Here is a 17825-nt window from a genome sequence, read left to right on the forward strand (position 1 = left end):
GCCCTGCTTTTCACAGAGAAGCCTCTCCTGCTTTCACTGAAGTTTTATCAGAATGGTGGCAAATTTCTTGCAGTAACATCTCCCGTAGGCACTTGCATCTGCCCCTCCAACTTTGGGACCACCAATGTTGTATAACTGTGCCAGTAGCAGCTTTTAACCACTAGCAGCAGTCTTCTTTTTTAATCTGGTGGAAATGCGTTTAACAAGTTCTAGAAAATCCAATGGCACCAAGTCGTTGGGAAAGCTTTAAGAACGTGATACCCATCTTGCCCTCAGGTGCTTCAACTTTGACCAATCTTGTTTTGATGTGTCTCTTTGAACTTATGGAAATGTAAAATTGAATCAGAGTTGTGCCCCTTTGAATCTAATTTTTCAGGATTATGTGTTTAGGATGGGAATGTAAAAATGCACGGATGCTTGGCTCTGCCTTTTGCAATGTGGAGGAACACAAGAGGAAGACACGGCGCCCTGATTCAGCCAAACAACATTATTTTTAAATGAATATGCAGGAAACGTAACATTATCCACATCAATTGCAGGATACAGTCCTCTGTTTTTTTCGACAGTAGGAATTTTGACTCACCACAGTAGAAGAAGCATGCTCTAGGCTCTCTTATCTTCCTGTACACAAATCACATATAACATTATGACCACCTGCATAATATTGTGTTGGTCCCCTTTTTGCAGCCAGAGAAGCCCAGACCCATCCTCCCACTAGAGTCCATGCCTTGATGGGTGAAGGTGTGGTATCTGGCACTAAGGCCAGTCAACACCTCAATCTCAGTGTGCTCCTTAAATCATTGCTGAACAATTTTTGCTTTGTGGCAGGGGGCAGTGTCCTGCTGGAAGAAACCACAGGCCATCAAGGAATATAATTTCCATTAAAAGGTTCAATTAAATTTTATTTATATAACCCCAAATCACAACAGCAGTCATCTCAAGGAGCTTTATATCGTAAGGTAAAGGTCCTACAATAAAACAGAGACAGCCTCAATCAAATAGCCCCCTCTGAGAAAACACTTAGTGGCAGTGGGAAAGGAGCAAACTTCAGAAAGAACCAGGTTCAGGGAGGGGCAGCCATCTGCCGCAACAAGTTAGGTGGGAGGGGAGGAAGACCAGACAAAAGACACACTAAGAGAGCCAGAGATTAATAACTAATGATTAAATGCAGACCATAGTATACATGGTCTCCAGCAATGCTTAGGAAGGTGGCAAGTGTCAAAGTAAGATCCACACGGACCTAAGGTTTCCTAGCAGAACACTGCCTCTGCTGGACTTGTTCCCATAGTACTTCCTGATGCCATACCATCTCAAGATGGCGCCGAGTATGGCAGCCTCGTCGCGAGCTCCCCCAAGCAACAGCTGTTTTTTGTGTTTAATTTTACTTTTTCTTTATTTTTTCACGAGTAGCACATGTCTCCTTGTGTACGACCGACAAACCTTACTGGACATAAAAGATGGACTTTCTCATCACTTTCCGGAGTTCAAGTTTTGCAACACGGACCCTCCGTTTGCAGACCCCCCATTCATCTCACCTAAGACACCTTTGTTCTGGGCCCGTGGAGGCCGCAAACGCCGACGCAGAGGGAGAAGATCTGGCGTTCTGGTTCGACTGAGACGGCGCACTAACAGACCACCGTTACCCAGTTTATTACTGGCGAATGTGCAGTCTCTGGAGAACAAGCTGTGCGAGCTTCGGGCACGGATCTCATTCCAGCGAGAGATGCGGGACTGCTGCGTGATCTGCCTCACAGAAACCTGGCTATCGGACAAGGTACCGGACTCCGCAGTACAACTACCGGGGTTCTCTGTGCACCGCGCGGACAGGTCACAGGATCTTACTGGGAAAAGCAGAGGCGGTGGTGTATGTTTCATGATCAACAACAGCTGGTGTGATTATGCGAACGTGCACCCGGTCAAATCCTTCTGCTCACCGGACCTGGAGTACCTGATGATTAAGTGCCGGCCATTCTGGCTACCGAGGGAATTCACAGCAGTGATTATTACGGCTGTTTACATTCCCCCACAAGCCGACACTGACCGAGCACTCAGGGAACTGTACAGCGCGATCAGCAGTGAGGAAACCGCACACCCAGAGGCGGCGTTTATCACGACCGGGGACTTTAATAAGGGTAACCTGAAGAAAGTCTCACCAAAACTACACCAACACATCCATTTCAACACTCGTGGAGACCGGCTTCTTGACCACTGCTACACCTCTTTCCGGGATGCATACAAAGCCCTCCCCCGCGCCCCATTCGGCCAATCAGATCACCGCTCCATCCTGCTCCTGCCCGCCTACAGGCAGAAGCTGAAACAGGAAGCGCCAACCCTGAGGGCGGTGCACCGTTGGTCGGACCAATCGGAGTCTACGCTGCGGGACTGTTTTGATCACGCGGACTGGGAAATGTTTCACGTGGCTGCTAAAGACATTGATGAGTACACAGACTCAGTCTGCGGATTTATCAGAAAATGCGTGGAAGATGTCGTCCCATCCAGAACAGTTAAATCCTTCCCAAATCAAAAACCCTGGATTAACGGAGATGTACGCACGGCGCTGGCGGCACGGAGCACCGCTTTTGCCTCCGCGAACACATCGGACTACAAACACGCACATTACCAACTCCGGAAGACGATCAAAGCAGCCAAACGTGAGTACAGGGACAAGGTGGAGCAACATTTTGACAACCCTCGGAGTATGTGGCAGGGACTAAACACAATCACAGACTTTAGAGGGAAAACCAGCACACCGCAGACCACGGCCTCTCTGTGTGAGGATCTAAACGTATTCTACGCTAGATTCGACACAGCGAACACCATGAGACCGGACAGTGTGCGCACCGCGGATGACGTCAGTGCGCACACTGTGTCTGAGGAGGATGTGCGGAAGTGCTTCAGGAGGGTGAACGCGCGCAAAGCTACTGGTCCGGACGGGATTCCCGGCCGCGTCCTCAAGTCATGCGCGGCTCAGCTGGCTGGAGTGTTTACACACATCTTCAACCTTTCCCTCTCTCTGTCTGTAGTCCCAGCCTGCTTCAAAATGGCCACCATCGTCCCTGTACCCAAATCCTCCACCATCTCCTCATTGAACGACTGGCGACCCGTAGCCCTGACCCCCATCGTGAGCAAATGCTTCGAGAAGCTGGTCAGGGACTTCATCTGCTCTGCACTACCCGACTCACTGGACCCTCTACAGTTCGCATACCGCCACAACAGGTCCACTGATGATGCCATAGCCCTGACACTCCATGCTGCCCTGTCACACCTGGAGAAGAGAGACACGTATGTGAGAATGCTGTTTGTAGATTACAGCTCAGCATTCAACACCATCGTTCCCTCGAAGCTGGACAGGAAACTGCAGGATCTAGGACTGAGCAGCTCCCTCTGCAGCTGGATCCTTAACTTCCTGTCTGACAGACGCCAAGTGGTCAGACTGGGCAGCACCACCTCATCCCCCATCACACTGAACACTGGTGCTCCACAGGGGTGTGTACTGAGCCCTCTCCTGTACTCACTCTACACCTACGACTGCACGGCCACTAGAAACTCCAACATCATTGTGAAGTTTGCGGACGACACTACAGTGGTGGGTCTTATTACCAACGGTGATGAGACGGCCTACAGGGAGGAGGTCAGCGCCCTGACCCACTGGTGTCAAGACAACCATCTCACCCTCAACGTCGCAAAGACAAAGGAGTTGATAGTGGGCTTCCGGAGGTGCAGAGGAGTACACACCCCCATCACCATCAACGCCGCTGTGGAGAGAGTGAGCAGCTTCCGCTTCCTTGGTGTACATCTGGCTGAGGATCTTACGTGGTCAGTACACATAAACAGAACAGTGAAGAAGGCGCAGCAGCGCCTCTTCTTTCTCAGGAGACTGAAAAGATTCGGCATGAGCCCCCGCATCCTCAGGACCTTCTATCGCTGTGCCATTGAGAGCATCCTCACTGGATGCATCACCACCTGGTACGGCAACAGCACCGGTCACAACCGCAAAGCTCTCCAGAGAGTAGTGCGGTGTGCTGAACGGATAATTGGAGGTGAGCTTCCCTCCCTCCAAGACATCTACAGGAAGCGGTGCCTGAGGAAAGCGGGGAGGATCATCAAGGACTCCAGTCACCCCAGCCATAAACTGTTCAGACTACTACCATCAGGAAGGAGGTTCTGCAGCATCCGGTCCCGTACCAGCAGACTGAGAGACAGCTTTTTCCATCAGGCCATCAGACTGCTGAACACTTCATAGACACCTCACCCTCACCACTGGAACTTCAACATTATGCACTCCATACTGTATATAAATACCACTGTTTTGCACATACCAACCTCTGTATATTTTATATATCTTATTTTATTGTTTACTTTATTTCATTTGTAAAACATGTATATACATACTATATACACGCTCAAACACACACACGTAGAAAAACATATTTAGTATACACATTCAGTAATGTATATACCTTTACATATTGTACATATATTTATTACTTTTTAGATTAGCCATTTTTATATTTTGCTTGTTTTACTGTTATTGTATTTTGCACAACTCTGTTGCTTGTGAAGCTCGCACACAAGAATTTCACTCACATGTACTGTACCAGTGTACCTGCACATGTGATGTGACAATAAAAGTGATTTGATTTGATTTGATATTAAAGCACATGCACCATGTAAAAGAAGACGTCATTCATCAGAAGAGGCCTCCTTCTTCCATTGCTCTGTGTTCCAGTTCTGATGCGGTCATGCCCATTGTTGGCTCTTTCAGTGGTGGACCGGAGTCAGCATGGACACCCTGACCCTGGTCTGTGGCTATTCAGCCCTATACCCAACAAATTCTGACATCTTTCTATCAGTCAGCATCAACTTTTCAGCTCGTCTGTTGGATCCAACCATGCCGCTCAGCGTTTACGCCCCTGCATCAGTAAAACTTGGTTCACCACTGCTCCTTCCTTGGACCACTGCATACCAGGAACACCCCATCCATTTTTGTCTCACCGTTCGGCCCTCATCAAACTCACTCAAATCCTTACACTTACCCATTTTTCCTGCTTCTAACACATCAATTTTGAGGACAAAATATACACTTGCTCTCTGATATATCCCACCCACTAACAGGTGCCATGATGAAGAGATAATCAGTGTCATTCACTTCACCTGCCGGTGGTCAAAATGTTATGTGTGATTGGTATACTTCACCACACTGTCATTTCACAAAGAGCTTATAAGCAGGTTCACTCTTGAAAAGTGACAAAGTGACACATGCAGATTTCAGTCCCAGTGAATACTAATCCTGTTCAGTTTTGAGTATTCTGTTAATGCTCATCATTTGAGCTGCTCACAGGTGACAAAACCGTGGTGTCTCTGTTTGTAAAATCATGTTAATATAGATTTCAGTAATACTGACTTATGCTAAACATACATATAGATGAAGCTTATATTGGTCCCAGTAAAGAAAAAAGAGTAATTTCGCTTTAATTAATATTTAATATTTCTGTTTTTGGTTTGCGAGATGCTGCTAAACCTCTTTTACCACAACATGAAAGTCTTTTTCCTGTTTTTGCAAGGTATTTTTAGCATTTGCACTGTATGATTTATGTCATTTTATCATCTTTTTACTAAAATCTTGCCAATAATTAAAGTGTAATATTTGGGTCATGAGCATGTGAGTCAGCATATTCAACTGGTTAAGATACTGCCAAAGTGTGCAAAGCTGTCTTCCATCCAAACAGCAGCTTGAGATTTTTTTGCCTTTATTTTAAATTCTATTTGTGCTATTTGGCAAACCTTTTAAAACAACAAGACAATATAAGAAAACAAGAAACAAAGATGGAGAGACCAGAGGTAAATAAAGAGTAACTGTCCATCGTTATCTTTTTAGATTCTACTGGGACCTTTTGATGTTACTGTTGATGATGGGAAACCTAATCATCCTGCCAGTGGGCATCACGTTCTTTTGAGACGAGAACACTCCTTCATGGATCATCTTTAACGTGGTCTCGGACACTCTCTTCATGGTTGATTTGGTCCTTAACTTCAGGACCGGCATTGTCAAGGAAGACAACACTGAGATATTACTCGACCAGAGGTTAGAAGGAGCATTTATGTGTGTGTGTGTGTGTGTATTGTCTGGAATATCAGTGCAGCAGGCCCAATGCCATAAATTTAAATTTGCTCTTCTGGCCATCTGCTGGGTTTGTGTTCAAACAAATTAATGTGTGAGATGTGAAAAGGTGATGTGAGGCCAGTGGCAGAGCTTTGTTCAAATCCCACTGTGTTCCTGTTGAATATTTATGAGGAAGGTTTCATGCCAAGCAAATGTTCATCATCATCATCATCATCGTTTATTTGTATAGCACTTTAAGAACACAGCAGGCAGACCAAAGTGCTGAACAACACAGATCAAAACAACTACCAAATTAAAAATACCATAAAATTATTACATACAATAAAATAAATAAGAAGGTGTCAGTTTCCAACAGAATTAAAAGCCAGGGAATAAAAATAGGTTTTCAATCTGGACTTAAAGACCTGCACTGATGACACTTGTCTAATTTGGAGGGGAAGGTTATTCCAGAGCATCGGAGCCGCAATTGAAAACGCTCGGTCTCCTCTGCATTTCAGCCGCGACTTAGGGACCGGCAGCAACAGCTGCTCAGCTGAACGGAGCAAGCGAGGAGGAACATGTGGCTTCAGCAAATCAGATAAGTAGACAGGAGCCAGACCATTTAAAGATTTAAAAACCAATAAAAGGACTTTAAAACGAACCCTAAATTCAATGGGAACCCAATGCAAGGAAGCCAGAACCGGAGTGATGTGATCGTTGAATCGTGAATGTTGAACTCTCTTCCACGAGACTAGACTGCCTAATGAGGAATGACACTGGTCTTCCATCTCACTCTAACGTCAGGGCGATTCGCCAGAAATACCTGAAGAGCTGGTTCCTCGTGGACTTTGTGTCATCCATCCCGGTGGATTACATCTTCCTAATAGTGGACAGTCTGGACTCAGAGGTCTACAGGATGGCCAGGGCGCTGCGGATAGTCCGCTTCACCAAAATCCTGAGCCTGCTTCGGCTCCTGCGCCTGTCCAGGCTCATCCGCTACATCCACCAGTGGGAGGAGGTGAGAAGCACAAACTCAGATATTTGTGGAAAAGATTTAATATTTAAGGCATGACTCATCAGAAGCCCCTTTTGTATGAAACAACATGCTTGGAGGGCAGAGGCACCCTCGTTTTGGATGTGTTGCTGATCAAGAGGCTTTTAGGGATAAAAATCTAAATCCCCATTTGCTCTCTTTAACCGCACTTATTTTTACATCCTCTTCTTTCTCAGATCTTCCATATCACCTATGACCTTGCCAGTGCTATGGTAAGGATAGTAAATCTAATTGGCATGACGCTGCTGCTGTGCCACTGGGACGGCTGTCTCCAGTTTTTGGTCCCCATGCTGCAGGACTTCCCTCCTGACTGCTGGGTTTCTAAGAACGTGATGGTGGTGAGTCTCTGTGTTATTTTTAATATGTTTCAGTGAACGACTTTATTGTCAGGCCAACAGACGCAGGACGTGACGTTCAGGCCGAGCTGAATGAATCACACAAAACCCTATCTGGATTGTTTGAACAGCGTGCGCAATATTTGTTTGAGATTGAAGCAAACCGCTGCTTCTGAAAAGACTCAGTGTTTATCAGATTTGCCATGCTTTGCCCCTTATCTGTGTTAACTGGCTCATGCAGCAACATGTCCAGTTGGAATAAGATTGACTGTAATTAAAAACCTCCCAGAGATCAGGTGTAGGTGTGAATGAGCTCAATCAGTGGAAGGCCTGGGGACCTGCTGGAGATTTTGCATGAAAGCATACAGACTCAGATATTCAGCTGACTCATGTCTTGCAGTTGCCTGTGTGATGGTTGCTAAGCAGACTGATGCTGGGATTTTCCCCAGAGAAGGTCCCCTTGTCCAATGGACCATTAACGTCTTAGTATAATTGGACTCATACACAAACACACACACACACGCAAACATAGAGGCACGCGTGCACACGCACGCACACGTCCTCCAACCACACACACCCATATTTTGCTCCATTGCTGTTTATTTCACACCTCAAACATTTAGTAAACAATTAAGCAAATACAAGTAAACTGCAATAAATTACAGGTAGTAATAAAATACACTACTAACTCTTTTACGCTATGTCCACACCTACAGGGGTATTTTTGAAAACGCAGCTGTTTCTATGCATTTGGACCTTTCGTCCACACGTAAACGGCGTTTCGAATCACCGAAAACTGAGATTTTTTAAAACTCCTTTTTTGCGTTTACGTGTGGACGAGGAATACAGAGTTCGTCACGCAACGTCAAAGGTATGTGCCTTTTTTCACGTCACGCTGTGCGCCACGTTATTGTTCACATGAGATGAATTGCAGAATAGCAGATAGAGACAAAATACTGTTTCTGTTAATCTGACTATCTGCAGTTTTTACAGGCTTACAGATACACACACAGTTACTGTCCCTCCGTTTAGAAAGGCAGAGGCGTCGCGGTGTGATTATTTTACGTGTAGTTGTTTTTTCCCTGTGTAATAATATTCAACATTGCTATCAATACATTTTTCAAAAAATGCCTCTCTGTGCAAAATGGGTTTAAAAACATAAACAGCTGTGGGATACTGTTTGTCCGTGATTTGAACCGGGGAAACAAATCGTGGCAGGATCAGCCTGATATTATTTGTATCCCACTGTAACTTTACTGTATACAGAGCTAACATCTCCAAAATGTCAGGAGTAGTTAGTTATTACAACAAGTGTTTGTGAACTAAAAATCAAGAATGTAGGATACTGTTTGTCCGTGATTTGAACAGCCCAGCGCGTGCTCCCGATGCAGGGAAAACCAATTATGCAGGGGAGACCTACCTTGGCACTTGTGCAGGTGAAGCCAAAGGGAAGATATGCTTCACCATATTTTCTAGTCTTTGGCTTAGAATGAAGTTGGTTTGGAAACATATTCAGCTATGCTTCATCTCCTGCTTTGCGTTTCCGTGGACGCCCGTGCTAGCAGTGTCCAAGGGTTTTTTGTTTTTTTTCCCCCCTTTTTCATACCGCGCCCCCCCTGCAATGGCTCTGCGCACCCCCTAGGGGGCGGGCCCCACACTTTGGGAAGGTCTTGTTTGACTGATGGCCCTTAATATAAAGACTTCGGACTTTACGTTTCCCAATTTTTGCTTAAAGTTATTTTGTTATTCACATAATAATGTAAATAACCTAATAATTATCCTTATTGCTGTTTTAGAGAGGAGCGGCGCTTCAAAGAATAGTTGCAGATTTCTGTCAGAATCTGCAGATTATACAGTACAAATAAAATGTTCACGTTTCTCCAACGTTGTCTTCCCAACAGTTTCACTAACATCTACACTGGATGGCCAGGAAGCGTTCGCGATGTCTTCTCGGGTGCTTCTCCGGCGCTGATAATTGGCGTCTATCTTGTGTCAGTGACGTAAAAGACGGATTTAATGCGACATGACCGTTCAAACAGCAGTCGCTTTCTAAAACATCGGATAGGTATCGGATTAAGTACCACATACGAAAGTGACCCAGATCGGATTTGAAAATATCGGATTTGTGCCGTTCACACTGTCATACCATGATCGGATATGGGTCGCATAGGGTCAAAAAAATCGGATTTGATGCGCTTTCGCCTGCAGTGTGAACGTAGCCAAAGACCGCTAAGGCCAGAAGTGGGAGGCTTGTAGGCTTGTGAAATGGGACGGCCTTCCTTCATTGCGCTGCCTAGGTTGCCTAGCAACCATGATCCTAACAGCTGAAAACGTTTCATACAGCTTTGTTTGACAGAAATGAAGGAGAACATATTTTGTTCATTTGTCTCTACATGAGCTCTGTGTGATTTAATAAGTATCTGAGGCTGAGACCACGGGACTGTAAAACATGATTGTTGGGCTTCATTTCTGTACTGAACAGTTATTTTAAGATTAGTTAGTAAATAACAATTAGCTGATGTTGTTCATGAGACTAAAGTCATCTCACTTTGGTAATGTAAATATAATATGGCCAATATTAAAGTTAGTATTATATTAATCATGATTAGTTATTACAGCAGTGAACTTGAACTCTGTGTCAAATACTGAGCTTCAGTAAAGATTCAAGTTGCAGTTATTTATATTTCCTATCACCTTAAATCTTCACTCAAAGACAAGTATCTTTGACAGTGTATATATAGATGTATTATATATAAAAGACAAATATTGTTCCTTCAGTACGTTGACATTACTAAATTTGGCTCAATGCTTAAGAAAATGTACAGGAAAAGTACAGGAAACAGTCTGTCTATTCTCTCCATCTGTCAGCTGCTGCTGGCTCTTCCTCCTCCTCTTCCTCACACACTGCTGAGTCTGTCCTGGTGGATCATCAGGGGTGCAAAGCCTCACAGATGATGTGCAGCAGTGGGTCCCTCAGTCTGTCCTCACTCTGGACACTTGCAGTCGTCACACATGGAAATCAAATGTGTGATAAGCTGCAGGATTCAAACACAAGTGTAACTTATAAATACATGTTCATACTTTTATTACACAATCAGAGAGAAAGAAACAGAGAGAGAGTGCAGGACAGACAGACAGGTGACAGTCTCAGGTGTATACACTGCTACAAAACAGCACAAGAGAAGGAGGATTTAGTGTTTGTGTTATTACGAGTGCTAAACAAGAAGAGTTCCCAGATGGTACAGTGGACACATGTGTGACTCCTGTGATTAAAGCATCTTTCTTTCAGCTTAACGAGTGAACCGTCAGCTCGTTCAAACACACGTTAAAGTCCGTTTGGCTCGACACCACCGAACAGAGGCAGCAATAGAACATAGCTACAGGGCTCTAGAGTGCGACCAATTTGGTCGCAAATGCGACCAAATTTTTCAGTGGTGCGACTAAAAAAAATATTTGGTCGCACCGGTGCGACCAACTGTTCAGGTAACAAAAAAAAAAAAAATCTCTGCAACTCTCTGTGTGGTCAACAACAGACACACATTATGTCCCTATTGTGGACTAAACCAATCAGAGATAGTCAGGGGCGGGACCTCTCTGATCGGCTGTGGTCAAGTTGAAAGTGCAGTTGGAAGAGGGAGGTGAGTAGCTTGAATAAAGCGATATCGATTCATTAAATCCTGAATTGACTTTTAAATATAACTGTGTTTTGCGAGAAACGCCAGATTCTCAGGTTAAAGCTCACAAAACTATTTCAACAACCACCAAACAGCAAATGAGAGCAGCTACACGGACTCCACACAAAGACGTAAACACAGACCCGACGCATCAGAATCAGCTTTCTCTTTCTCGGCTTTCTCACCCGATGGCACGTAGATGGACACGCTGTCGCAGCTCACCTATTCTGATGCGTCGGGTCCGCGCTGTGTTTACGTCTTTTTGCGCTGATTCTGAGCTGCAGGTTTTGTCTCTCTCCAACCAAAATTCACCGAGCCAGCAGCAAAAGAAGCAGCAAATTGCGCTTCACATTTGATCAATGTCATCATGAATTCGCTCTGAGTTTTGCTGTTTTGCTTCCATCACGATAAAAATCACACTTCATGCACAGCTCTCTCTCTGTACTTCAAGAACAGTTTCCCGTCTCAAATCTCTGTTTTCTGCATTATTCATTCGCTTATTACCCACCAGTCTACCGTTGTTTACAGCGCTGTCTTTTTCTTTTTTCACTTAAATGACCTCAGACAAGAAAGCCTAATTTCTGCTGTTCAATACTGAAGAAATTTAAACTTTGTAAAATTGTGCAAAATTACAGAATATTGCAGAATATTTTTAAGGTTATCTGCTATAAAAAGCCAGGCCAGGAAAATCTCCTTCATGTTTTTCTGTGTTTTATTCTCAGTTACTTTCACACAAAGGCATCTGCTGTGATGTTCACAATTCCGATGAAGTCTCACATGTATCAGTACTAATAAATGATCAGAATTATAATATTTCTGACTGTCTGAGGTTAAACTGAATCGAATGGATTATAGAAATCAGTGATGATACGCAGCCCTAGTGATCAGCCTAGGCCCGACAGAAGTGGATGTAGCTGTGGGTAATAAGAAAAGATGAAAAGAACTATTGATAACTTTTTTGTTAAGTTAAGGCCTGATCCGTCTGAAATTCATAGCCAGTGCTCTGACACGGTGCCATCAATCTTTGAATGCTGAAAAAGCACAGTGTATCCAGAAAACACATTTTATGCTGCAATAAATGCACTGCCCAAGTGTCCCCTCTCCCCACTGCCTTTCAGCAGCATGCAACAGCAAACAGGTCGTCAGGCCAAGATGATGATTAAGTTTAACATTTTCTACAATACTGACAAAGCACTTTAAGCACAAGATTGTTAGTTAATAATTTAGAAATGAATATTGTCTGTATGGACTGCAACTTCCCCCCAAAGAAAGTGCACATGTAAAATTGCGGTGTTAAGCGATGCGGTTGAAAAATTTGAGTGCGCCTAACTTTTGTGCCGGTGCGCCTAAATTTTTAAAGTTAGGCGCACCAGTGCGCCCATGTCAAAAAGTTAGTCTAGAGCCCTGTAGCTAACATTAACAGTGCAGTGAATCCTGCTTGTGCCGTGATATTCAGGACTGCAAACCGAGCAGCATCACTGACTTTCAGCTTGTTGTGTTTGTGGATATATGACTGACTTTAATTATCCATAAAATCATCACATTCTCTGTAAGATTAAGGTCGACTATTGAACGTGTCACGGTCCTGGGTCGGTGACCCAGTGTTTTGAGTTTCTTGTGTCTCTGAGTTTTTGTATTATGATCTTAGTTCCCTTTGTTCCCCCAGTTTATTCTTTAGTCTAGTGTCTTAGTTTGGCTTTCTAGTATTCTCTTTAGTTCTCTGAGTATTTAGTAGCTGCCCTCTGTGTCTCTTTGTTGTTGTTCTCTGTGTTTCTTAGTTGCTCTGTCTCCCCTAGTCTAGTTTGCATCTGTGCTACTTCCTGTTTTACTTTGAAGGTCCATGTCTCATGTGAGTGTATCCTACTTTGCTCCCTCGTCTCGTCAGTTCTGATTTCTCCCAGCTGTGCTCCCCTTCTGTGTCTCTTTCCCCTCGTTATTTTCCAGTGTATTTAAGCCCTGTGTTTCCCTGTGTCAGTGTCGCGATCTCCCTCATGCTGTGTGTATGAGCTGTAGCTCCCTGTGTGTTTTGTTAGAGTCTTCCCAGTTTAGGTTTTGTAGAGTTTTGTGTTCAGCAATAAAAGCTGCCATTTTAAGTTCAGTCCTATCTCCGATGAGTTTGCGTTTGGGTCCAATTCCTGCCTGCACACAGCCGAAAACATGACAGAACGGCGTATATTTTAAAGTAAAGGCTTTAAAACCAAGTAAACGCTGAAAGTGCAAACATCACTAATGTCACATAACTTTGCCGACATGTGGCCAACAGTAATGTTTTAATGTTCTTCATTATTAAACATTTGCACATAAATAAGTGACATAATATTCAGTACTTACTTTTGAAAGTTTACTCTTTGGCCGCTCCGCTTCCACCGTTTTTTTCCGCAAAATTATCCACACCCACTGCCGCGCTATGAAGTCTGGGATATGTTGGGCCATGAAGTCTACACCGCCACATCCTTAAAATTCAGGGAAATGAAGGATGCATTTGAGGGCCGCAATTAGAGCAGCCTTCGAATTGGGACAGCCTTCGTCGCGTCGCTGTGACGTAATCGGCCTTAAAATGCGGCCTTTAAGGCTGCAGACCCTGAATTGGGATACAGCCGTAGAAACAGCCGAACAACCAGGAAGCCTTCAAATGAGCTTTTAAAGATCGTCCTAATTGAACTAATGCATAAGCTTCATTTTCTATCTCATCAGAACATATCTGGGGGCGACCATGGCTCAAGAGTTGGGAGTTCGCCTTGTAATCGGAAGGTTGCTGGTTCGAGCCCCGGCTTGGACAGTCTCGGTCGTTGTGTCCTTGGGCAAGACACTTCACCCGTTGCCTACTGGTGGTGGTCAGAGGGCCCGGTGGCGCCAGTGTCCGGCAGCCTCGCCTCTGTCAGTGCACCCCAGGGTGGCTGTGGCTACAACGTAGCTTGCCATCACCAGTGTGTGAATGTGTGTGTGAATGGGTGGATGACTGGATATGTAAAGCGCTTTGGGGTCCTTAGGGACTAGAAGGGCGCTATATAAATACAGGCCATTTACCATAAATACAGGCCATCTGTGTTACACATATTTTTGTGTTGTGTATGTGATTGTTGACATCCAAAACTCATAAAAAGTAAAAAAGAAACAAAAAAACTTAAAACTATATTTTGAAAAATTATATTTAAAACAGGAGTGAACCCTCCCTGGAAACTAACTGAAACCTGTTTTAACATAAAAACAAACACATAACCTAATGAACAACATGGGATTTTTATTTCTGATATGTATGATACAGGAACATAATGTAGAAACACAGTCCCAAGGGCTATAACACTATATAATAATCATTTACAAATAAACAGTATACCACTGTTGCCAAAGTGCTTGCTCATAGAGCGGTATATGATTGTTGGGTTTTTTCTCTGTATGTTTTATTGTAGGGTCTACCTTACAATATAAAGCACCTTGCTGTGATTTGGCGCTTTTATAAATAAAATAAAATTGAATTGAATTAAAAAGTTAAAACAAATAGACGGGATAGTATTTCTACAACTGAGATTTCCTAGAGCTGCACTCCTTTTAACAGTCCACTGATATAACTGTGTATTCATTGTTGTTAACTACATAACTTTACATGTAATAGGAATTCCTGACAGATACTTTTCATGCCCTCCCCGCCTTTCATGTTAAGATAAGATAAGATGACCTTTATTAGTCCCACAGGTGGGGAAATTTGTTTCGTTACATCAAAAGTGTTATGTAGTAGAAATTAGAAGACACTGGAATAGAACAAAATAAAATACTATATACAATAGAATAAAATAGAATACAAATGCTATATAGAACTGAGTAAGAAAATACAATAGTACAACTTTGTCAGAAAAAAAAGAATTGCACTTATAGCAGTCTTATTGCACATGTGAGGTTTTTAGTGTTTGATCAGCTCAAGGGCGTAGATTTGGCATGGACGGAAGGGACATGTCCCCACCAATATCCAGCGATTATTGAATTGTCCCCACCAGTAATTTGATCTCTTCGAGTAAAGAAAAACAAACCCGATAGTAAGAAAAAAACGATCTGTCAACGTCTCATTCACCCAGCGGTGCAGAAAGAGTTACGCTCTCTACTGGAGTCCTACGTCATGTGACAAATATGGCCAATGTGATTGGCTGTGCCTTTCAGGGAGCTCTGTTTAGTTTTAGCAGCGGCAAGCGTGCGCTGCGAGGACCTGCAAGGAGGAGAGGAGGATGGCAGCAAAAAGAAGGAACCTGGATACAAGAAAGTATTTTTCAAAGAATCCTGTAAGTAACTTAAAGTGAAGTTCACTCATAAAATGTGTCCGTCATAATAACGTTACAGGCTATGCTAGGCTTTGGCCCACATCAGTCTAAAATTGTATGTAACCATGAATAACGTGTTTTGGAAACTAACTGCACAACAGGCAGCACTATTAGTTATCTCAGTCTCAGAGTAGCATTTCTAATTTTGATTGAAAGTGTCAGAGAAAACGGCAGCCTCGAGCAAGCCAGGATATTAGTTTACAGAGGCTGTTAAAATTATATGTCTAACGTTAAAATGTTGGTGACACAATAATTTCATCGTAATGGCACTGACATATTCATAGGGTTAATTTTTGAGACAAAATATCATGAGGTAGTCATGATTTTGCAAATATTCCACCTTGTAGAGTAGTTTGCACAAATTGTTTTAAAAATGAGTCAAGATCTGCACAAATTGACAGAAACACTGAAGCAGCTACACATTTTATTCTTATTGTCATGTATGTCCTATTTGTCAGGTGACAGAAGATCCAACACAAAGCTCAGAGAGCAATGGTGACACAAGATCACAGGTGAAATTGGATGATGACTTGGTGGTTCATTACTGTATTTGAAGCACATGTGTGACTGCATGTATTTGGAATGTCTCACTGTTATTTATCAGGTGACAGAGGCAGCTCTGCCATGTTGTAGCTCGGACAGAGGTGAAGAGGGAAGGTCACAGGTGACTGACTGATGTTTTGGTGCTATAGATTAACGAGAGGAGAAGGCATGTGTTTGGCTCCTTCACATAGTGGACATTGAGTTGTTGTGTGGGACACCAGTAGTCCATGTCTGTTGCTGTAACAGTAGTTCATGTTTAGAATAAAACATCCCAGCTCATTGATTTGATAGGGGCAATAGTGTGCCTAAAATGTTGCATAATTTTGCTGAGAGATCTTTTACTTTGTGATATTCTTAGATGAGTAGTTTTATGGAAAAAAACCACCAGGTCATTCAGTGTTCCCTTAGTGCTAATGTATCAGAGATGTTGGTGTACTATAACTGAACTAATGTTGTTAAGTCCTTAAAGTCATATTCTTTTATTGTCATGAAATACATTTTTTAATGTGAAATTCAAAAATGTAGATTAATAACAACAGTATTTTGTCTCTATCCACCAAATTCAAAAATGTTTTTTTTAAATGAGGTTTTTAAAAAACATTTTGATAATTAGGCTTATAACCCTCAGTGAAAGTGTGGTGATAAGTGACGAAAAATTAAAGTGTGACATCTGCTATTAAAAATGTACCCCTGTCAGACAGTTCAAATATTCGTAGAGTTGAAGGACATCATCAACAACGTCCACTACAAGAACTACCGCAGTAAGAAAATTGCTGCGGTCACGTGTAACGGAGTGGACACCTCCAAGACCAAGGGCCAGCTCACCAAGAGTCCCCTGGCTCAGATGGAGGAGGAGCGCAGGAAGCATGTGATGAAAATGAAGAAGATGGAGGCAGAAATGGAACAGGTGTTTGAGATGAAAGTCAAGGAGAAGAAGCAGAAACTGAAGGACTCAGAGGCTGAGCTGGAGCGACGCCATGAGCAGATGAAAAAGAACCTGGAGGCGCAGTTCAAAGAGCTGGAGAAGAGGCGAGTGTTCGAGGAGGAGAAGGCCAGCTGGGAGGCTCAGCAGAGAATCCTCGAGCAGCAGAAGCCGGACGCCTCCAAGACGATGGAAAAGAACAAGAAGAAAGGAAAGGAGCTGAGGCATGGTCTCACCGCAAACTGGGAAAAACTAAACTGGTAATGCTAGCATAGCTTTCAAGCTAACATGCTTGACTGCCTGATTTCATTACCCTCTCGGACGTTTGTCGGTTTATGCCTCAGTGAGTGTCCGTTGAAGGCTGGGTGGTAACAGTTTGGCTTCACGATGATCGAACGACCACAAACCGCGGTTCCCAGCATTGCTCAGCGGAACCTAGAGGGCTACATGGGCTTTGCCAGCCTCCCAAACCAAGTATGCAGAAAGTCAAGAGAGGGCTTGAGTTCACATTAATGGTTGTAGGTAGGTGGCTTCAGACAAGTTTGAAATGCTGGTGGATGACCTGAAGAAAACTGATGTTAATGTCTATAGCAGAAGATGGGTTCCCACACAGAACTGATAATGCACAGTTGTGCATATATGTCCGTTTTTTGGATGGCAAATTGCTCGGCTTACTACTTTTAGAGGGACACACAGCTGACGAAATAATGTTTGACAAGATTTCAGCTTTTTTTGAGGAAAATGGTCTGGAAATGAAGCGTGTCTGTATACTTGTGACGGATGGGGCTCCATCCACGGCAGGAAAAGTGAGTGTGGTCAGCAAAATATTTATTTTAATTTGAAAGGGAATGATCAAAATGTTTTTTGTTATTATTTGAAATGTG

The 17825-nt window shown here is 43.5% G+C and overlaps 1 protein-coding gene across 1 annotated transcript; it reads left to right on the forward strand.

Annotated features, from left to right (window-relative positions):
- Positions 1 to 16701: 16701 nt before the first annotated feature.
- Positions 16702 to 17205, forward strand: LOC134635476 (septin-7-like). Its single transcript, XM_063484856.1, has one exon. It carries the CDS (start codon positions 16702 to 16704, stop codon positions 17203 to 17205), a length of 504 nt encoding a protein of 167 aa, XP_063340926.1.
- The last annotated feature ends 620 nt before the right edge of the window (positions 17206 to 17825 follow it).

Source organism: Pelmatolapia mariae, linkage group LG10_11 (assembly GCF_036321145.2).
Source record: "Pelmatolapia mariae isolate MD_Pm_ZW linkage group LG10_11, Pm_UMD_F_2, whole genome shotgun sequence".
Taxonomy (NCBI): Eukaryota; Metazoa; Chordata; class Actinopteri; order Cichliformes; family Cichlidae; genus Pelmatolapia; species Pelmatolapia mariae.